Source organism: Coturnix japonica, chromosome Z (assembly GCF_054131305.1).
Source record: "Coturnix japonica strain WE chromosome Z, WE-NBRP24, whole genome shotgun sequence".
Taxonomy (NCBI): domain Eukaryota; kingdom Metazoa; phylum Chordata; class Aves; order Galliformes; family Phasianidae; genus Coturnix; species Coturnix japonica.
In genome coordinates this window covers 62999176-63022898 of record NC_140702.1, presented here as the reverse complement: position 1 = coordinate 63022898, position 23723 = coordinate 62999176, and the positions used below count along the sequence as shown (strand labels likewise).

Genomic DNA, 23723 nt, shown 5'->3' with positions numbered 1-23723 from the left:
AGCCGGCGGCTTTTCGAAGAAGGGCGATGTAAGACCGAGGTATAACGGAGGCTTCTAATATTACCGCGGCCGGCCAGGCTGCGCTCCGTCGTGCGGTTTCACACCGACCGCTGATCTCAGTTCCTTGCGCTTGCACGGTGGGGTGTCAGCTAAGACAGACTGACCCTCCTGACTCCTTCCCTCCGGAAAAATGCACAGGAAGGCTTCAGTTATTGATTCAGCTGACTTTATGCAAGCATACGAAATGTACCTCTTTGGAGTACAAAACCCAGCAGGATGTCTGTCTGCTCCCTCCCCTACTCCCTTACCAAGGGGCAGAGAAAGTGTCCTTACAGATAACGCTATCTGGGGAAACAACTAAATGGATGGAGAATCCAAACGAACAGAAAACTTACCCAGACAGTGAAGGGAAAGAGTAAGATGGGCAAAATGCCCAGAAACCTGGAAGACAGTCTTCAGCTGCTACTACATGAAAAAAATGGCAGAAATAGAAGAGAAGATGAAAGACCTGGGATGTTAAGCTTGCTTACATTGTTTCAGAGCTGGGCTTGACATTTCTGGGCGGCAGGCTGGGAGCAGCAGTGGTGTTCAGGGATGGGTGAGAGGCAGGTGGTGGGGGTGGTGCAGATAGGGAGGCTGCTGCTGGGGTAGGTGCCATCTGTTTAAACCCTTCATTCTTAGCACCTGTAAAACAAACAAACAGAAATGAACAAAAACAACTGAACAAACAAACAAAACCAGAACAGACTAAATTAACAAAGCAAAAAGCTCAAGAAGATTAGAAAATGGAAAACTCAGGTTCTGCCTAGAAGAATGTAATGCCTACAGCAGTCCTTAAAAATGTTTTTGCAAACACATGAAAGAGATACTAAAACATCTGTTTGTCCAGTGTATAAGCTGTTGTGCTCTTGAATTATCATTTATTCTACAGTTTGCCTGCAATGATCAGTGTCACAGAAGCAGTGATGCAGTCTTGCTGGAGTTTTCCTTGCTCAAAAACAAAATCTAAAGGGAAGAGATGAGAAACAAAAAGTGGTAAAATGGTACTGATTAAAAGCTGTATAGGTTTTTGTACACCTTTGTAATGTCAGCTATAGAAGACTGGACTTAGTTTTTTGTTTTTTTTCACTGGCAAACCCATACTAGAAATGATGCAATTTGGGAAGCTACACCCTCAACAAAAAGGTGTACTCTTAAAAACAAGATGATGCAGTGCAGGAGGAACACAGAAGCCACAATTATATGAGTAGACTGCACTGTGTACTTCACTGAATGTGTGTTCCACATACAGGCTGCAACTAAAACTGTTTCAACTATTGCTTTGAGAGCTCATAGTCAGAGAACTTACTCACACACATTCTAACAAAATTGCTGCCTGTATGCCATGATGTTAAGCACAGGATTACATTTTAACTAGCATTAGTGGATTAAAAGCTACCCAGAAGGAATTCTTCCCAGATGTATGGAGCAAAGTCCAGCAAAATCTAAGAGGAGCAGGAGAAGAAATAATATTCACATGTCAGTTAAGCCAACAACAACAAGAAAACAAAACAAAACAAAACAAAACCCTTTTGACATCTGGAGGTTCTCTTCAAGCTTACACCTGTGTAGTGGAGATGAAAATCATACCAAGAACAGAATAGTCTTCAAAGTGCTGGAAAAAAAAGCGGCTTAAACCCAAAACAACAAGTATTTATTAATGCTTAATATCCAGGCTGAAACTCAGTAAGACTACTGAAAGAGCTTTCATTACTTGCCATTTTAGCAATATCATGAGACAGAATGAGGAGCCAAAAGCCTATTGTATTACACAATAAAATGCTGGATGATATAAATGTTCTCTGCCTCATTTCTCAGCTTCAGATCATTGTTGGGGGAAGAAAACAGGAGAAAGAGTTAGAAACATAGAATGATAGAATCACTCAGGTTGGAAAAGACCTTAAAGATCATCAAGTCCAACTAATTATTCTTATCTCCTTACATTAGCAGACTCATGTGGCAGGGAAATTGCTATACTAAGTTTATTTTACCTTTTTTTGGTAACAAATACCAGAACAAACTGAATTTATCATGCACCCCATCTACAATGCTGGCTAGCCATTTGCTGCTCAGAGCTAGACATGTGTGTATGAATTCTTCCCAATAATATCCTAGTCTACAACTGCTGTGAGTTTATATAAGCTAAGTGTGGTTTCTGCATGGTAACAGTTCTCAAAAAAGTTATCTTCCATGGACTTGTGCAGTCTCTCCTTCTCTGCATGCAAGAGCACTGCAATGACATTAGACATTATACTAGCAAGAATCACAAACACTACAACAGCCCCGGGTGGGTTAGTGACACCTGACCCAGGCTCCCTCTGCAAGCAGAGTCAACAGTTCATGGCTCCTTGAAGCAACACCTGAACATATATATTAACAAAGTTAATTTGATGAGATTAAAATATGTGACATCATAAAACCTTAATGCCGAAAGGACAATTTTCTTCAATAGCCTAGACCCAAAACAATGTGAAATAATACTTTCTCTTAGTACTGAGAAGACTGCACTGGTGATAATGTGTATCAGCTGGAGAGAGCCCAAGGGAGAACAGTAGGAATGATTAGATATCTCGAAAACATGAATTCCTGGAGACACTGAATGAATTGCGGCTATTTTGGTGAAGATGGCGAGAAAAAAGGAAAGAGAAACAAAAAAGTCTCTGACAAAGAAAAAACAGTTCTTTAAATAATAATAATAATAAAAACAAACAAACAAACAAACATCCCCTCCCTCTCCACTTCTATTGTAGAGATGACAAGAAGTGATGTGTTTAAAGACCAGCATTAGGTGTCAGGAAGCATTTTCTAGATTTCCTGTTTTGGAACTGCAGGCAACCAAATATCAGTCTAAGGAGCATTCGCAAGAAGTTTTTTTTCCCCCAGACTTTATGATTGTATGAAGATTTCTTAAGAGCAAAACTCCAAAAGATTATTGCTATAGTCCCAAAGTTGTTATGCGTCAAACCTTTTTGTCATATCATTGTCTTTATTCAAACATCCAGTTGTTTATCCTCCTCTCTGTTGTATAGATTTCTTTTTTACAAGGCACTGAACTACTTAATTTTCATGTAACTTTCAGTTCGTTTTCATTTAACTTTTCAGAGTCTCTATTCATTGAGACTGCCAGCTATAATCCCTTATTTCTCCAAAGTCCCCAAAGGCAAAAAGTCTGTTTTCATAAAAGCGATGTTATTTGGTATTAATTACACAACGTGTTTTGACTGTCAATCCTATATCAACTTTTCCACAGTTATACATCATTTTGCATTACTGCAATTAGTTTATAGGACTAAGGTAATGATTCAGCTCAAGTTCCTGTGCATAATATTCCTTCCACCCTCTTGAGAGCCAAATCCAAGCAAAAAGAAAAAAAGAAAAAAAAAAAAAAAAAGAGGAAAGAAATCCAGATGGATTTTAGATTAAATACCTTTTAATTATTTTCAGTTATAAGCATTGAACAACCTGTCTGTTTTTATCTATGTTCATTTCTTGGATCTTAGAAGAACTGAACGGTCATCATGATAATGGAAACATAGTTTTTCTGTTCTCTAACTGTAGAACTCTCTCTTCTCTGTGTTTAGAGTTGTAATTACCTACACCTACACAAAGTGAGACTTCTGTGAGTACAAAATGCTTTAATTCTAATACTGAAAATAATGGGATGAGTGAGATAGGAAAGCAACAGTCAGTGTGAAAAGGCTGTTAACAGGCTTACAGCGACACAGCTATCATGATGTTTCAGTAGAATTTTATTTGTTTATTTATTTATTTTAATTGGAGCAATTTAATTTGATCCCCTTTCTTTTTGAGTCTCATGGGCTTGGTGCTCTGGAGATTCAGAAAGGTTCTTTACTGGTACTGGAACTGAAGTCAGCTCTTGAACAGTCAGTATGTGAGATTAAATCAAAACTGCCTCCTGGCTGAGCAGGCACCCAAAGCACCCTCACCACAGGAAGCAATGTGTTGGACCATCACAGTATGATAGCTTTGATTACTAACACCGCTTCCAAACAGCCTCTTCTCAGTTCTTCACTTTTTCACATGCCAGGAGGCACTGAGAAAGCAGGTAAAGAAACTGAAGTTCTTGACAAAGAAATGAAAGACTGGATGAAATGGAATTAGTTCCTCAAATCATGTGCAGCTGTAGAGCAGTGAAGAGAAGTTAGCTTTAGAAACTTTCCATATAAATAATTAAATACTTCTGCTAATTATGCTTGATACTAAATTTTTAAAATCATCCTTAGAGCTTTAGTTCTCACAGCAGGACTGTACACAGAACACTGTAAACTGTTCTCCTATGGGCTTAGAGAGACTTTTCTAACAGTTTCTGTATGTGCAGTTGGCAGAGGTTACCTGCATTCCTGCTGAATATTTGTGTAGCAGGAAATTTAGGACACTGAAACTGTCTTGATGTAAAGTGTCCCTGATGTCCCTGATGACCCCTGTCATTCCTGGCTTGTGAAAGAGAAATACTGAATCATTGTCAGTAGCTAATACAACATCTAGAGTCAGAACCCATCTTTGCTTTTCATCCAGGTATTCTGCACTATAATTTCAGTAAAAATCAGCCTGAGTATGATAGTTCTCAGTAACATCCATGCTTCACTGTGTGAATTCAAACAAAAACTAATGAAAACAAATAAACAACAGCAACAACTAAAGCATGCAAACAAAAAATATACAGATAAACCTAATTCTTTGGCACCCCTGTATGCTGTGCAGTCGCACACAAGTTTAAAGTTAGGGAAAAGGGAAGATACTCTTTCTCATCTTACTAAAAACCATCCTTGACTGCCTCAAAGTGCTGCATTTCTCAGACCTGAGATACTGGCACCAGAAACATCTAGTAGACCTGGAGAAAAAAAAACAACCAGCAGCACCTGTATTCCTTACTAAAAGAACACATGCAACAAGCAGTGCTGAGATGAAACAGGAATCTGATGAGAACCAGTGATTCAGCAAGGACCCATTCTCTGCAGTCCTTTTCAGACTCACAGCTTTAATGATAGAAGCTTCAATGTTGACGAAGCAGAAGTGGCACAACTCTATATATCCTCTTCCCTAAATATCAGGGTGTTTCATTTCTTGAGTGAGAGAATAGCAAACAAATAAAGAACAGTATCAAACTGTCAGCATGAGCAGAACAGAAACAGTCAGAGAAAAAAATAAGAGTTGTAAAGCACTCACAGCTGCAGTTCAGTTCTCATGGGTTGAAGGCACAAGCTGCTCAACAGTTCAACCTTTGATTCCTTGGCACTAAGTTATTCACGTTTTTCGTGAACCTTGTCTGGACTGCAGCAACTATGTATGCTGCTGAGATCGAAAAGGACCTCTAGAGGCCATTTTGTCCAACCTCTGCTTGGGCAAGAATGGTCAGAGGACGATGCTCAGGACCATGTCCAGGAAGCTTTTGCAACCTTAACCGCAACAACTGTGAATTACCATTAAGGTATTGGGCTGCAGCATCTAGGCATCAATCCAGAAATGTCTAATTGAAGAATGCATACTAAAAAAAAAGAAACCGGACACACAAATCACAGTAACTTCAAATTCACCCTTGTGGCACCCACTTCACCATAAATGTATCAATATACATATTAATGAAAACCTGCTCCGTAAGAAATATTTTTCTTACATATATAGGGAAAAATCTGTTTCTTCATTTCATATCCTCTCTCTTACTATAGCCTATGGAAAGACCTCTTTCTTTATGATGCCTGATACAGCGTACTACTGATGAGGAGTCATCCCTTCCGGGTTATATTAATGTAAAAAAAAAAAACCTGACAATAATCTGCTACTGTAAGGAGGCCCCAAACGTTCTGCAGGCAAAATGCCTGAAATTTCATAATTTTCAGTGAATTTAATGTTTTTTTTTCCATGGGGAAAAAAAAAAAAAAAAAGGACTTCAGATTTTCTAAGCAGTTACACTGCTAGTCAAAAGTTCTGCATTTTGAAGTAGATATTTATTTTACAAAATTAAATTATTTTGAGCTGCTTTGCAAACATGGTATTGTTTTTCAGCTTTACTGCAAAATGTGTCACGATTTCTACATGCAAGATCTGGGAAGGCTTCTGGGTTTTACAAAGAATTCGCTGAGAACCTACAACTACATTTGCAGCAGCTGATCACCCACTTCCTCCTTTATTCATAGTCTGCAGAGTGCTGTTCTCTGCTCTGCTTCCTTAACCTGCATATTGATTTAGATACAAGCCATTATTTTGTGTTTCACTATTATGCTTCTTTGGAACTGCTGAGAATAAACAGGCTATGATTGCAAGATTTCTGAAACTCAGTGCTTTTGATTTGCTGTTTTCAGAGATGCTGTAACCATACAGCCATTAAGATTACAGGAGACATTGCTTATGCCTGTAAATCAAAGTCCACATAATGGTTTTGATTTTGCTTCCCTTGAGTCCAAGTCCTACCTTAAAAAATACTTCAAAACAGTCTTTTTCTTTTTTTTTTTTTTCTTTTCTTCTCAGCTCTCCTGACTGTTTTTTATCTTAGGTGGTAATGGTGCATTTTCAGTATTATTCAGAGGAAGTAACCTCCCACAAAAGGGAAATTTTGGAGGGGGGAAGTGAGGAGAATGGAGACTTAGCTCTGCTCAGCTCATTCTGTTTTAAGAAAACATTGATGATATTTGCTCATACATTATGGAAAACAGGATCTGAGCAGACAGATGGAAAATTTGTGTCTCTTTTCCAAGTAGAACATCTCATTGATCTAAATTGGGAAATATTTTCTTTGGTTTTGGTTTCTTTGGTACTTCAGTGCCTTACAATCCAAGATGAAATAGAGACCACAGATTGTGTACCTTGATGAGAGTATATTCCAATCTACATGAGGCTGTAGAAACAAATGGATAAGGGGTAAAAGAACACTAGAAAAACCTACAAATGAGGATGATATCTGAGAAACATTAAGCATTCAAATAGCCTTGATTTGTGTGGTGGCTAAATATGAGACAGGATATTCAGAATACTTTGGGCAGAGCTGACTGGCATGAGGAAAGTGATTTAAAACAACTGTTGTGTAATTAGATGTGGAAGCATGTCATTATTTATAAAACTGAGATGATTATTTTTATATTGTACAGGAAAAATATATGCAGGATAAAAATGGCAGTTTGAAGTATTCAGTGACTGAGTAAGTGCAAGATAGAAGTGGTTTAAACTTAGTTAAACAAGCTATTGAAGATCTTTACAATTTCTTTTACTTGTTCGGTGTAGAAAACAATGACATCATGATGAGTGTACAATCCTATTTAAAAAGTAACCACAGAAGTGCAAACACTGATAGTCCATATGAAACATAAGTTGCATAAAAAATTCCCACGCTACAAAATCCTGCATTCAAATCAGGGGATTTTTGCTCATTTATCTTTCAAATCTTCAAACAAGGAACATCTCTGTTCCAAATTTAAAATTTCAGGAAGGCTCAGATTCAGGAGAAAGCTGGTAATATCAAATATGTTCATTGATAAAACAAATTAATTAGGATAAAATTGTCAGTATACAGCTTAAAAAGCTTCCTAGGATCTTTATGTTTAAATTACATTTTTCTATCAGTACTGGATAGTTACTTTAGTATTTAATAATAAATATCAAAGCAAAACTTTGTCTTGGCTTTTCAAGTCAAAGTACATTTGCCAAGGTATGCCATAAAAATGTAAAATCCAAGCATTCAGCTTAGTCGTGATTTTTCTATGAATATTTCACCTCTTGTGTGTGTGTGTGTGCCCTTAGGAGTATATTTAATTAAAAGAAAATGCTTATTGCTTTCTAGTAAAAATTATCATTCCGGCTTAAAAAGATTTGTGCGTGTCATTAGAAGGATAAATATGAAATAACATGAATAAATCTTTGTACTGTGTCCACATAGCATGGCTTAGGTGATGGTGGGGGAAGTGTACAGCAGTAGCCTCTATGAAAAGACACTGGGATCTCTTCCAGCCATTTCAAGAAAAGACCCACCACTGGCCAAAGCTGAGCCCATCAGCAACACTTGAGTCACCTCTGTGATAATGTATTTAGGAAAAGGGAAAAAACAAAAACAACATTATGCAGCAGCAATGGAAGAGAGGACTTTCTCTGCAGGTGCCCTGCAGACATCAAGGTTAGTGCAGGAGGGCAGGAGGTGCTCCAGACTCTGAGCAGGATTGACCATGAGGGAGTGGCAGTGACAAAGCATTACAGACTGACCATAGCCCCCATTCCCCATCCCCAACACTGCTTGGTGTAGGTAAGACATGAGGAAGTCAGGAGTGAAACTAAGTCTGGGAAGAAAGGGGGTTGGGAAAAGGTATTCAACTCGAACCTCCCCTGGTGCAATTTAAAGCTATTACCTCTTGTCTTAACGTGAATTTAATGGGAGAAGAGGCCAACCCCCACCTCACTGTAATCCTCTTTCAGGTAGTTTCAGGGTCATAGGGTTTACTCTGAGATTCTGCTTCTCTAGACTGAGCAGTGCCAGTGCCCTCAGCTTCTCCCCATAAGACTTTTGTAACAAATACCTATCAAGCTTTGTTACCCTTTTTCAGACACACAGTCTTTCTTGCAGTCTTTCTTTTTTTTTTTTTTTTTTTAAAAAAAAAAGAAGAAAAGAAATAGAATTGTGGAAAAGCACATGAAACCTCAGCTCTCTGTGTGAGTAATCCAAAACTGGAAAAAATAGGCAAATGATGGGGAAAACTGGGAAAGTTGTTTTGGAAAACTTTATTCAAAACTCAGTTTTACCTATTGAGTACAAACAAATGATGAAAGTTCATCAAAGGTGTTTCACTATATGAACCATACAGGCCTATGAAAGAACAAGATAGCAAAAGCGGTAATAAAGAAAACTTAGTGAAAATTATTCAGTTGAATCAGTTTCACTGTTTTCTGTACAGAACTTCTCCTTTTGTCAACTTTCATATTAAACTCACAACTACCCTTTTCTTTATACCTGAGAAGTTTTCCTTTATAAGTTGTGCTCTCAGTACTCCACCACAAAGGTTTCTTTCATATGTGGAATAATCCCAAAGGGATTTTGTTGTTTTCATCCAGCACTGACCCCACTTTATGATGAACACTGGACTGTAAAACAGTGTAACGCATGAGGTCTTTCATTCAGTTCTTTGCAATTTCCAGACTAATTCAAAGAACATATTGAGAATATACTTTAATTCAACCCAGAAATGACCTCAAGTCAATTTCAATTACTCTGTTGATATCATTTTGAAATTGCTAGATCATTTTCAACAGAATAAATAGGTGCATCTTATCTGCAGAATCTTAAACTATGCATCCTAGATACTGAATACTTAGCTCAGGATTGGACTTAATGGGATTTGGCTTGTCAGCTGCTGGAATGACTCTAGAATTTGTATGTGGACTGAAAATACATGCAGGATTAAAATACATTTGTGTGCTTGTCATTCATACAAAGATATACACAGTCCTGATCATATAAATGGGAACAAGTATACCACATAAGGTCATACAAGCAAAAATCAAAATATTTTTGAGAAGATATGTGAATGTGCCAATTATATGAGCTACTTTCTTAGGCAGATCAGCAACTTTTATTCATATTTTAATCAGATGGGTTATGTTCATTTTAAATTGCACAGTTTATATTTTTTATCTTATTTTACTTTACACTGATATAAGCCAATCAATTTTGGGGGGAAGCCTTAAACAATTAAAAGCAACACTTCTAAAACTTCAGTGACAGGATTTTTTCCATAGTATTATTATTATTCTTTGCAGTGGAAACTCTTAAAAGAACACAAAAAATTTTCTCTGTCTGGAGCAGACAGAAAGCACGTGCTTGCTCTTTGTTTGTTTACTGAAAATTTTCAACTTAATGTTCTGTAATTATGATGCATTTAATTATAGCTGGAGAATGAAGAGAAGAGCAGAAATACTGAGGGAAAATTAATTCAACTGGTTGGTTGGAACTCTGAGCTAATGAAAATGGTCAAAGGAATTGAAATAACAGAGGAAGTAAATTTTTTTATTTTTTTTTTTTTTGAAAGAGACCTTACAACAATCTGTCACTGACAGGACTCCCTTGGGGTCAGATGCTCTCAAGTGATGACACTGCACTTGTACAAGATTACATATATTGTGTGGGTTTTCATACACTGTGGTTTGGTTTGCATCATGAACTCACAGCTTTGAATATATTTCAGCCAAGCATCTTTCTTCAGTTCAACGAACTTCAAAAACTGATTCTTCTGTTTCTCAGCCATGTCAAATATTTCAGTTTAATTTTGCTGAAAGAGAAATCCTTTAGGTTCTTCTATGTACAGAAACAGAAAGAGAGGAATGTCCCTAAATGAAAGCTGAAGAGTTTTAACCTTAGTTTATAAATTACATGCTAATCCAGATTTTTTAGGACTTTCAGGCAGGTCTAGCAAAGTTATGTTATTTGATATCATCACCTTGTTTTACTTCCATCCAAATAAATTACTTGCCTCAAGTTACAACTCTTTTCATTTTCTTACACCTTATGACTGAGCTATTTTGTAACTATTCAGTTGAACACTGAAGTAAAGAAAGAAAACCTCCAGTAACATTTTAAGTCTTGATTCTGCTGTAAACCATAGCGACTTCCTGTGATTAAAAAAAATCCCCTTTTCTTTTTGACTCTTGTTTAATTTTGCCATCTTCCGAGGGCAACAAGTGGCTGGCTTTAAGGGGCTCTGCAAAGATGGTTAAAATGTTATTTTGACAGATACAGTGCTTGTCACTTACCAAAGTGCTGTGCTGCCTAAGACAACATGCTCTGCACCTCCACTTTTAATTCTGACATTATCACCAGTCGCTTTATCCAACACAAACAGCTGTGTCACTGAGTGGTTATGTACTGAGAGCCCTAATGGGGCCAGTGAGACTACCTTTATCCAAACTAAAAAATTTCTTGTGTATATTATCTTCTCATTGACTCAGTTTCCTTTCATTTCTCCCACTCCTTCTCAAAGTCTTCTCCATAGCAGAATTCATAGCACTGGGGACTTCTACAGACTTCATGTGAGTGGCCATCTGCACTGACAGGAACCCATTGAAGTCAACACAGGTGCAGTTCTCTGAAAGCAACAGTGTGCTGTGGCCTCACATGGACAGATGTCTGCAAAATGACTTTGTTTCTCTTCTTCATTTAAAAAAAAAAAAACCTGTTTGAACTTTGGATGTTTGTTATTAAACACTAATGTATTATTTCCTGAATGTAGAAAGCACATGCATCCCACTGATTGTAATGTGAGACAAGTAAGATCTCGAGAAAATGGGTTTAGTGGGGCATTGCATGGAATTTTAGAATCATAATTCTATGATTCTGAGTTGGAATGGACTTGCAAGATCACTTAAATGAACTCCTGGTCCCTTATAGGAATACCCAAATATCAAACTCTATGATTGAGAGTGTTGTCCAAATGCCCCTTGAACTCCAGTAGCTTGGAGCTGTACCTGCTGCCCTGGGCAGCCTGTTCATTGTCCACCACCCTCTGGTGCAGAAGCTTTTCCTAACACCCCCCTTATCCCCTCGATGCAGCTCTGTGCTACTCCCTTGAGCCATGTACTCACAGGCCCAGACTAGAAATTTTGGAAACCTGCCTTCAGTGGAAAGTAGAAACAAATTTGCCTCAGCGGTGTATTTGTATCTGCAGGGATGCTGTCAGGATGAGATGAAAAATTCTAATCCATAGCCAGGCAACCCATAACATTCATGCAGGAGTGGTGGGCAGTCTAAATTCTACCCTTACATGTGAACAAGAACCACTACATCTAAGGTGAGTACTTCAGCCTTATATATAAAGTTATTTTGTGCCCAATTAATACTTTATTATGAAAAAAAAACAACACAGTATAGTAGCTTTCATGGGAAAGGATAGTAAGCAAACAAACAATAGAAAAAAAAAAGAAAAAAAAAAGAAAGGTGTGAACTGATGCTTTTGAGAAAGACAAGTTCAAAATCATGGCTTCAGTCCAGAAATACAAGGTTTTTCTGCACCCCAGGCATATGTCCCTAAATCATCTATAACAGCTGCCATATATGAAGCTTATCTCTTCACAAAAAGACACTGTAAATCTTAAGTTTTGCACTAGTACAGATAAAAAACATTAAAGGCCTAACAACACTCCAGAGGCTAGATCTCAGAAATCCATCCTGATGAACACGAAAGCATTCTCCATTTGCTTTTCTATCTCTGTTTTTTTATCAGTCTGTAAATCACAGCAGAGAATAAAGCAAATACGGCAAAGCTGCCGTTTGTCAGGAAAAAGTAATGAGCAGAAAGAATTAGTGCTTATCAGTCCTGAAATGACAGTGAAAAGAAGAAAGAAAAAGAAAATAAGAGAAAGCAGTTTGGTTTAACTGCCTTTCCAAAGCAGGCAGGTTTTGTCATTTACATTTCCAAGAAACCCAACAGTAGCGAATAACCGTCAAACTGAAAATTACCTTCTTCAGGATTTATTCTAGAACACCAGGTCTCTCCACCAAAAGTATTCTGCATAGTCTATATATTCTACTGTTCTGGTCACAAAAAAATGACCTGCATTAGTAACAGCCAAACATAACATCAAAGTCCACATGTCAGATCTACAAGTTCAAGGTCAGTATGAACAGATTTTTATTTATATCATATCTAAATCTTTCACACTTGATCAGGTACAGAGTGTGAAATAGAGAAGGCTATGGCTGATCCCTCAGTTCTACTTAGTTAGGTTTGTGATTTGCAACATATTTGGAGCGCAACCGGTACCACCACACTGGGTAGCTCCATCTTTTGGCCCTGTAACCCGTGCTGTTTATTCCAACCAATGGCTGCACCCCTATTGGTCAGCGACAGCTGGAGATTCTCCTTCTAGCAGGAACCCTGATATTATCTTCATGGCCTTTTTCATGTGAAGAATTCATTTGAAATACACAGAATAATATTTCTACTTTTCAATTTAAGAAAGAGAACAACAACAAAAACCAAAAATAATACATTGTCAATATAATTGCATGTGAAACAAGAAAATAAAGAAATTAAGAAACAGGAAATTTTCACCATTAATTGGTTAGAAGTAATATTGAATTATTATTATTATTATTATTATTTTAATTATTTACAGTTTTGCATGATTCAGACTTGGTCACAAATACTCAAAGTTTTAGCTATCAAAGATCAAGTTGCTTTTGTTTTATCAAAACCTTTTCAAGTATTCATTGCTGAAAATGCTGCTTTTCCATTTTGAAAAATTCCGGACAATGAAATAAGAACAGCCATGTTTAACAATGCTCTATGCTGAAGAGATGGCTGTTCAAACTGTGGTGAACTGTCATATTCATTTTAAAGAGAAACAGATTTATACCATTTCAGGACCTGGCCCTGGTAATGGGTTTTAGAGAACATTTCCTTAAACATAGGATGACAGAGGAAAACCAGAATATAGCAGAACCATCACATCATAGAATCATAGAATGGCCTGGGTTGAAAAGGACCATAATGACCATCCAGTTTCAACCCCACTGCCATAAGCATGGTTGCCAGCTGCTAGACCAGGCTGCCCAGAGCCACAGCTGACAAGACAGTACATTTTATGTTACTGATGAACTCTTCATTTTTTAGTAGCAGAAAATAGTAATAAAAAATATAGTTACATGCATACTTTTTTTTTGGCCTTTTGTCCTCATATAAACTCAAATTTTCATCTGATTGTGACACCTTTAATTTGTCCTGTCTCAGAAAATCCAGTCTTGAGTGCATTCAAAACTGACAAAACACGAGCAATGCTGTATTCTAAACACTGAAAGCACAAGTCAAATTTTATATCAAGTAATTGACATGAATTAACATGATGGTTGTGGATTTCTTTAGAACATCTGTTTTCAGCTTCATCAGATGCTGAATGATGTAATTGGGCATATCTCTTCCCTACTTGGGAACTTAAGCTCTGTTCAGTTAATCTAAGAGAGACGCCTGAGGTAGACTAATGCAGTTAACGTGAAACAACCTCCACTGTCAGAAACTACTCAGCTGTGTGTTTCACTTGATATAATTTGTAGCAGGACGTAACTGGATAAAATGACTTGAGCTAAAAAATATTTGTGAGGCCTGAATATATTCTTTGCTTTCCAAATTCAGTGTAGGTAATAGTACATTAAAAAAACAAGCAAAACAAGCAAAAACCAAAACAAATAAATGGGCGGGGGGGGGAGGGGAATAGCCCTCAAAATTTAATAGAAGAGTAATTTTTTTGTTTGTTTGTTTCTGTTCTTGATTCTCCCACAAACACTGCATAAAGCTTAAAAGCTTAATTTTAAAAATATAATCACAGTTTTTTCATGTGATCATAATTCCCAGTACCTGGTGTTCTAACAAAAAGAGAAAGAGCCTCCTCAGCTGCCCTATAACTTGGAATAAAAGCATGGCAATTAGCATCCCCTCGCTCCTGCTGGAAGTGAGGATAGCTGATTTAGTCCTTACCCAGGACTGCCTGTAATGCACTGGGAGGAAAAAATCTTAACCCCAAACTTGTAAGAGCAGGTGTTTTAAAAGAAAATTAAGGAGGACATGCAGAACATCTGAAAAACTGATCCCTCCCGGAGCTAACAGCAGATTTCTGGGCCTAACTTTAAGAAACACCATCTTAGACAAATTAGATTTCAGACATTAGAAATTAGATTTTCAGCTTTTTTTTTTTTTTTTTTTTTTTTTTTTAAGCTTGCCCTACGTGTTGAAAGGAACTTGTTGAAGTAGAACTTTTTGCGTGAGTACAGTCATGGCAATTACATTTCTTCACAGAAATGTATATACTCATACATTTTAAATGTATTCACAGATTCTATTATTACATGCAAAGCAATCTCAAGTTTTATAGAAATCTATTAATATTTGTGCCTGGATTACAACCATAAGAAATTTTGGAGGCTTGGTTCTTCATAAAAACATTGAAGTAGATCCTCAGGCACTACACACTTCTATGCTATTGAAATCACACAGATCTAATAAAAAATACAAAGAGAAGAAGATGCTTATAGAGTCTAGGTTCAGATCTTGGTATGAGATCCATGCAGCTCCTCTTGGGAATGGCTGACTGTAACCTTGCATAATGTTCTAAAGTACATAGTTTTCTAACATTCTGAACACTATAAAATTCATTGGCTTGCAGGGCCATGTGGTTAGTCAAAGAAGAAAAAAATGTATGGTTACAACAGGTTTACTATCACTTAGATAGATATCAAGATGTGCTCAGGAAGTTCATTTGAGAACAGAACAGAGAACATCAACACTTCAGTTATAGGAAGTCAGTACTTCAATGTCTGCTGTGAAAAGTACTCAGACTCACTGCTACAAGTTATAGTTTTGAAAAACAAATAAACCCAATACAGAAAATATTCCTCCTACACTATGTGTTACTGAGAGAGAAATAGTATAATTTCTGTCCTGCCCAGAACAGGTAAAAGCATATATTAAGGCTTTAAGGGCTCTCTAATGCACAGGTTTTGTGTTATTTTTGAACAGAATTGACAATTTTACCTGAAATGAATTGATTGCTGAAGGGGTAGAAATGAAATTAAAGGAAGAACATAGAGGACTCACTGTCTCTTGGGATGCTCTTCTGGAATCTTTCCAGGTCCACGCTGGGTGGTCGGCTGGGCTTTTGTGGGGGTGGTCCCAGCTTGAACAGCGGGGGCAAAGACTTCCGTTTTGGAGCTCCTGAGCTCCTGTCCAAGTCATCCTTCTCATCTGACCCACCCAACGACCTTCCTGTAGCAAACGTTGTGCTTGTTTTAGGGAATCTGGGGAGAGATAAACCAGATTCTTCCTGGATGATTTTGTTCAGAAAGATATTCCTGGTGGCACTCACTCCCTTTTCTTCCGTCTTTTCCTCTGCATTTTTGGGAGTGACTTGAGATGCACTGGACCAGTGACCAGTAGGTTTCAGAGCCATGTTAGAAAAATGACTGCTTGCAGTTTCTGCAGCGCAGTTACTATTTTCATCCGTTTCCTTTCTTGCTTTAAATGAATGTATATTTGGTCTAGGGCCTGCTAGACCTTTATGTGGGGAAACATTTTTACTTGAGGTGTCTTCATTGTGGGAAACTGCATGGTTTACAGAAGGCTTTTGTGCAAGAGCCGGTTTGGAGAAAGAAGGCTTGGGATCATTTTCTTGTGTGGCAGACATGAACTTTTCCTTAACTCCGGCTACTTTTGAAAAAGATGTTTTCTCTTCACTCTCTTGTGCTTCGGAATTAAAATTTGGCTTTGTTCCCAGGGGCTTTTTTTCCTTCTCTTGAGGAGCTGAATTAAGAGGCTTGTTCCCTGCAGGTTTTGGATACAGAGGCTTCGTCTCTTCTTTTGCCATGTCACTGCTTTTGGTAGGGGCTTTAGTGTATCCAGCTTTTCCATCACTTTCCCGATTAGTTGCCTGAAGTTGAACACCAAACTTTTGCCCCACTGGTTTCAGATATGGGGGCTTTGGATCCTTCTCTGTCTTATCTTCAGTTGAAGGCTTGACTGCCAGAGGAGGCTTAGAATGAGCAGGTTTTTGAGAAACACTGGATCCTGAAGAAGAAGCTGCATTTCCTTGACTTGCAAATTTCTCAAATACTGCTTTCCTTGTTTGTAATCCTGAATGGGTTGGTTGTCCTGTGACTTTAGAGAGTCGAATGTTGCCAGAAACATCCTCTGAGGGGTTGTTACCCACGTTAAACTTCGCCATGAGTGACTTCACATTTGCCTTTCCATTCTATGGGCATAGAGAAATGACAAAGAAAAAGAAACAATGAGAAAGTGTCAGTTGAAATGTTCACACATACTGTACTTTAAAGAATTTCCTGGTCTGACGCTTGTAGTACTGCTGATTGGCTGTGGAGATATTGTAGCACATCTTCCTGTAGGGTTAGAAATGCTAAGCACTTTGTTGTATCCTTGCTGTGGTTATATAATCTTTTAAATTTTTCACTACAGGTTCTGCATTCAGACAGTAGTCATTCTGTTCCATTTGTTCACAGCGTGATTTCTGATTATTTCTGGAACTAGGAAGTAAACACCTGGTACATATTTACATGAAGATATCCACAATTTCAAAATTAAAGTAGTCCTGAAGATACAAGTATCCTATGCTTAGAAGCATAGAATGCACTGGAATCTGAACAATACATCAGAATAGTGTTACTCACATCAGATCTTTGGAGAACTGAAAGTTGCATAAACAGAAAGTCTTCTGTCTTGGGGGGATTGTATGTCAAATTTTCTTTCCCTTCTGAGCAAGTTGCTTCCCTACTACCCTCCACCTTCCCCTGCTTTGTCCTTGTTTCTGTTCTCCATTTTGTATCTGATAAACACTGTACATGGATAGACTGAAAGTGAAAATATATGGAGCAAAATAGGAAGAAATGACAATCAGTAAGCAAAAATACTGTAAGAAAGAGAAAAGGAAGAAGATGAACAGTTGAAAGTGGGTAAAACTCAGTTTCATTAGAAAATGTTTGAATTGGACAGCTCTTTTTAAGAACTTTCAGCCTTCAATATGAACTGTGAATAAAAGCTGAATACAGTTTGATACATTGCAGCTATTACATGGTGCAACGAAAGATCTTAGCAAAGGGAAGTGAGGTGGTCACACCACAATGGCCTGAGTCCACTCTTGTGTTACAGCTGTCACCAGCAGCAGGGGCTGCTCCTTTGCCAGCAGACAGTGGTGTCAGAACTGCTTTTACTAATTAAGATCCATTTTATGAAGGAAGGTCAAAATGTAAAACTAATGTTATGAAGCAGGGATGTTATAGTTAGGAACTGATCTAAATTCTTTGTTTGGAAACAAAGATTATCACTATCCTGTATATAATGGTCTGAAAAATCCTTTTAGAGTAAGATCAATAAATGAACTGTGCCTTCAGCCAGTACGGTTTCAGTGAGCGTTCAGTAATGTTTTAACTTCATTAACAAGATCTTCTGAACTGTGGTTGTCTACTCCTTTTGCCTTCTTTTTGGTTTTATCATGTTGAATTTCCTGATATGTTGGAGTAGTTTCACTTGTGACTTCTGCAACATAAAGTTAACCTTCCCAGTCTTTCAGTATCACCAAGAAATTCAGTCTTTCCAAACTGCATTGTATTACAGAGCTACTGTCTTTCTTTTAGCTATCTACTAAAAGAAAAGCAGCCAAAACAATATGAAAGCTATCCCCAGAGTACTTAATTATCTATTTTTCTCTTGTAGGAAAGGGAGGAAGCACACATTTACCATGGAGATTATCAGGCTTAAGCTATCTACTGTTGGTTGCTATACATACGCTCAGACACACACACAGTTACTCTGCATAGATACATATATATATAATACTAGTCATTCAAGATTTTTCTCATAGAGCCTCACAAAGCACTGATTTTACCCACATGATGAGAAAACTAGGCTAACTTCAAAGCCAGAAAGAATGACAAAATGTTCTACCTTTGATCTCTCTTGAATCAGGACTAATGCTATTTTTATTTTTTTTTAAATTTATTTTTAAATTGTTTCTTTGTTTTTATACCTTCTGTAGCAAAATCTAAACAATCAGAAATACAGGGTTTTAAGTATTCAAAACTTGTAACTGAAAATCTAATCAATAACTTGGCCATCACAGAACCTTATTTCTTTTGAAAGATATAGGAATAAATTGATTCTTCTGCAGTTTCTTCCATTTGTAATTAAGGAAACCATTCTGTACTAAGCCACAGTAATGTGAAAGTTTGGGATGAAAAATATTCAGCACATAAACTTTTTGGAAGTTTGAAGTATGGCTTTCAAGAAAGTTTTCCTGTTGTGATGTGCAGTTTCTGAGAACTTTTCTATATCATGGCAATAACAAGATCAATTACATAATTGATCATGCAGGCTTTCAAAGGCAATAAACAATCCTCTACTGCCTCGCTAAGAGTGTTTATTTTCTGTAAGGACTACCAACATCAATAGATTTGTTTTTAAAAATGTCTTTATGGTACTGTGAATAGATTTCAAACCTTGTTCTCATCAAACAGATCTACAAACTCATAAAAAATGAGCTCCTGGAGATGTAGAGGGGCTTACAATCAGCAGCATAACTTGTCTCACTCACAGGAAGATAAGTAGTGATGGTAGCACTCTAAGAATCCAAGGAGGGTAAGAAACTAAGAAATCCTTCTGCTTCTCTGTAATGTATATAATCATCTCCTGATTTAATAAACTTATAACGGAAGCCATATCGAGGATTCTAAGCTTCAGTTTAGCTTCTCAGTTAGACAGATGGAGAACAAGAATAAAGATAATCTTTTATTGGTGATCTTTGCTGTTTCTGCATTTCCCTTCCCAGAAGTGGCAGCAGTTACCTTTTCCTTTAGCACATACAATGAGTTGTACTTAACGAAACAGGAACTTGAAAAGATTGTGAAATTGGACAAAGTTTACCCCATTGTTCCTACCCAAAATGCAATGTGCATGTTAGACAGAGGAGTCTCATGAAAGAAGTACTTAGGTAATATTTGGAGCTTTCTGTTTGCATTCTCTAAGGAGACTTAATACAGAATATTTCCAATCTTTCACCTTTTGAACTGAATTGGAAGCAGCACAAGGTAAACAGTAAGAATTTCTTTGCAAGGAGATGGAAGCATTTAAATGTGTTTGACTCATATCTAGAAAAATACTCTGGTTTTGGTTCCCATGTGTAGATCAAGGAGTTTAGCATAAATGTGCTTTCCCGTTTTCCAGTTCCTTCAGATAGGACCCACACAGATATGAAGATGCATTTGTACAGAATTCTTCAAAGAGTTTACACTGAAATTTAATTAAAAGTGAAATTTGCCATTATTTACAATATAACTATACTTTTTGTTGTTGTTGTTGTTCGAAATAACAGAATAACAACACAAGTAAAAATTCTAAATCTATTTTTTTCCTGAATTTTCTCTGTAAATGTCAGTCAAAACTGGCAGCCTGATTAAAAACAAAACAATATGAGACAAAATAAGCACTTTTGTTTTGGAGTAAATATGTATCATTTCATTTCCATCTTGATGGAGCCAAAAGAATACTTCACATCAGCTTTCCCTTGTGGTTGCTTTTTCTTCGAGTAAATAGCAACCCTGGATTAATGAAGGCATCAGCAGATGTGTGCATACAATTTTTAGTTCAGTAAATAAAATGCGTGTTACTATAGACTGTACAAGGAATCGTGCAGTTCTTCAAAAGTTGTTTAGATCTGGTTTATTAAGGGAAAGAACACTTTTTGCTTCTCATCTCTAACTTTTTATTTCTATTAACAGATGATAGGGTTTAAGTAGGTTTTTAAAAACTCTTAGTATTGAAACAGAATAATGAATTGATGAGTTTTCTAGAAAGTAACACAAGAAAGTTGGCAAAGATAACACTTTAAGAATAAAAGTGCACATACTTATGTACTCTGTTATTGTGAAAAAATCACAAAAGCTGCTAACCACTGAAGGAACTGAGCTCTAATCCGCAGACAAGATATAATGTATAAGGTACAGGGGAAAAAAAGGTAAAGAAAATGACAGTGAAAATTAAAGATAAATACAGACCTGAAAATCAGTTGGAAATATAAAAGCCCAGTTTAGGTTCTACAGAAGTTAAAGGACTGAGGGTGTTAAGCTGTTTGCATAAAATCCTAGTGCTGTTCTAAATTAATGATAAATTTTGCTTGACTATTTCTTTTTCCGGACAGAGAGACTTCAAAATTACCATTGTACAGCACTTATTATTATTATTATTATTATAATTTCCAGAAAAGATAAATAATTTCCAAGTTACTTGACTTAATTCTAGTTGTAATAACTAGTAAAGTAAGGCTTCCTTTGATTATGAGTTCAACATTTGAAAAGTGGAGTCAAGATACTGCAGTATTCTGTACTTACAGACGTAAATAGTAGAAATGTGAAAAACAAAGACAGCATCTGCTTACATAGTAGAAATGATAGATATAATGATTGCAAAGTAACGAGCCCTATATTTCAGATGGGAAATATTCAAAGGTGTGGCAGTTATTCTCTTCGCTTTTCTTGAAAGGCAGACCTTTATGATGGAAAAGATAGATGGAAATCTATGGGATTCCTTGGAGAAAGACCAACAGCCTCTACGTCCTCTTGATAAAATCTTTTAAAATATCTGATGTCAGCAGATGAAAGTAGCACATACACACAAAAGTGGCTGTCAAACTCAGACAACCTGACCACACTGTATTCCGTATCTTTTCCACTGTGTATTCCACTAAAACTCTTTTACCCCCCCCTTGTAATGTTTTCTCATCTTTCATGCAATCCTAAAACCAAATCCATAATGTTGTATAAAAAATAAGAACAATGTAATTCTTCTACTCTATTCTGCATACAGCATCATCCTGATCATTCTACTAAAGCTAATGTATCTTGTCTGAATCTCAAAAAAACAAAACAAAACAAAACAAAACAAAACAAAACAAAACAAAACTAAACCCTCAAGTTCTTGCCACTGAAAAATTCCTATAACTACTTCTAGAATTTCAAAATCCCATATCATTGTAAAGGATATTTTGTGCAGTGTTCAGCCATTAAATACTGTTCTGGAGCTCTGCTGGAAAGAAAAATATCTTCCATGACCCAGTACAAAAAAATACTTACACTGATGTCTCAATCCAGAGTATGATATATGTAAAAAATATATACCTCCAAAACAACAGCCACAAATAATACAAAAAGATTAGGCTGAGTTGTAGCTAGATAATTTATGACTTTATCTAGAAAATAATTGCCTCTAATTTCTCTTGGTCTTCTACATGCAAATGTCACTTAAAGTAGGGCTGCTTTTAGTAAAAACTCAGGCAACAAAACACAAACCTTTGAGAGAAAAAAAACAGTTTCATCAACTTGGCAACTTTTCAGCTGAACAACTAGTTGCAAGAATATTTTACAGTTAGAATTCCCACTTATACAAGGTTGTGTAAAATATCTTGCACTATTTATACATATATATATATATATATACATTTCTTGAACTTTGCATTTTTATTTATAAGACAAACAAGTGCAATTTACCTGGACTTCCCAAAGCTCTCCAGTATTTTAATATAAGCAGAAAAACAGGCTCCCTCAATGAAACAGTCCACTGGTGTCTGTCACATTAGCAGCCTATTGTGTTTGCTGAGAGGCGTTCTTCTCAGAGAGGGTTTGCCTAAGATAGACTTTGCTTGTGGTTTTCATTATCATGACCAGTAGAAAAAAGCTGCTGTCCTCAGGATATTAGGCAAGAAGTGGCAAAGGAAAAGGGAACTAAAATATGTTCAGACTGCTCAGCTGCTGCCACCAGCTATATTCATTAGATGATATCTAAGAGCACTTTCAGCTCCAGCATTTCATTTACACCATACTGCAGTCCCATGAAGCTATAATGGTACATACAAGCTTGAATTTTACAGAACAATATTTGAGAAAATATTTTTGTAGGAATAAAAAACTTGAAGAAAGCATGTGGACCTTTTGGGTCATGAAGTCTAACCATCTCCTGCCAACTAGAACCACTGCATCCATTCCTACTCATCAAATGAAGATGCCAGCTAACATGTTTCTTTGCTCCCACTATTTTTTTTTTTTAATAGTTTTTCAAGACATTCTGCTGGCCATTTTTTTTCAAAAGCTTTTGCTTTAACAGTGTTTCTGTTGTTGTTTTTAAATTATGTTCATATTTTATTTATTTATTTATTTTTTTATCTATCTATTTATTTATTTATTTATTTATTTTTACTGTTTGCCTCTCAGTTTACTGCACAAACCAAAGACTTTAAAGTATGATATAGGATAAGAAAGTTGATACTGAGAAAATGAGCTTTATGGGAAACTCCAAACCTGTGCTTGTGCTGAAGATAAATTTAAACCATAGGGGCAGAACCTTCTGCTGAGCACAGCTCAGTGAAGTTTCTGCAGCTCTGCGTGGTAATGAGCTTGCTGTTGAAAAAATTTGTCTTTGAGCTTCACTAGTTGTTGTTTGGTTCTTCCTCATTCTTTAATTTTTTTTAATGTCTATTTAAAGCACTGGAGGTGCTTGACATTTCTGTATTGGTTTTACAAACATTTTTATTTTAGCTAGTTCAGAAGCCTATTGGAATGTTGAATGAATCTTATCTGAGATAAAAAGTACTACTACTTTATCTCTATTTGTCACTTGCCAATGAAAACAATTTTTTTTTTTTTATTACATCACTGTTGTATTTTTTTTAGCAAGACAAATGCAGTTCTGAGCAATATTTATTCTGCTATGGCCTGTATTTGGTTAATAAAATCAAATTTATTTGTGAAAATACATATTCATCGCAAATGATGAAGCTTTTATCCTTAACATTAAAGCAGGTTGGACTTTGTACCTTGGTATTCTATTTGGTAGTCTGCACAACTGTTTTATGGTTCTATATGCAACAAGGTAGTCTTTTCACACTGGTAAACACTACTGCAAGGCATGGCTCACGGTATCAGGCAGTGATCAAAGAGTGAGCTCCTGTTTGCAGCTCTGAGTGCTAGACAGTTCCTGTTTTCTCTTTCATCCACTGCACAGTTGTAAAGACATTCCAAATTAATAGAATGCTGCCAAGAAAATGAATTGCAACAAAAACACTGAAAATCACAGATCAGGTTGCAAAACTGCTGTGACCATTGCTCATCTACAATGTGTATGATTATTTTCTACTTGCAGGTGCAACAG

The 23723-nt window shown here is 36.7% G+C and overlaps 1 protein-coding gene across 9 annotated transcripts in view; it reads right to left on the bottom strand.

Annotated features, from left to right (window-relative positions):
- FYB1 (FYN binding protein 1) overlaps nt 1-23723 on the bottom strand; it is a 57254-nt gene that overhangs the window by 22247 nt on the left and 11284 nt on the right. For 3 of the 9 annotated variants that reach the window (XM_085530162.1, XM_085530163.1, XM_032441351.2), the window contains exons 2-4: nt 15618-16767; nt 531-684; nt 65-175 (exon numbers count right to left, since the gene is read on the bottom strand). In XM_085530162.1, the coding sequence (XP_085386288.1) occupies nt 65-175; nt 531-684; nt 15618-16767 (1415 nt within the window). Of the gene's footprint in view, nt 1-64; nt 176-530; nt 685-5226; nt 5322-15617; nt 16768-22066; nt 22265-23723 lie in introns of those variants that run through there. The other 6 variants (XM_085530164.1, XM_015848508.3, XM_085530166.1 and 3 more) reach the window with 4 other exon arrangements.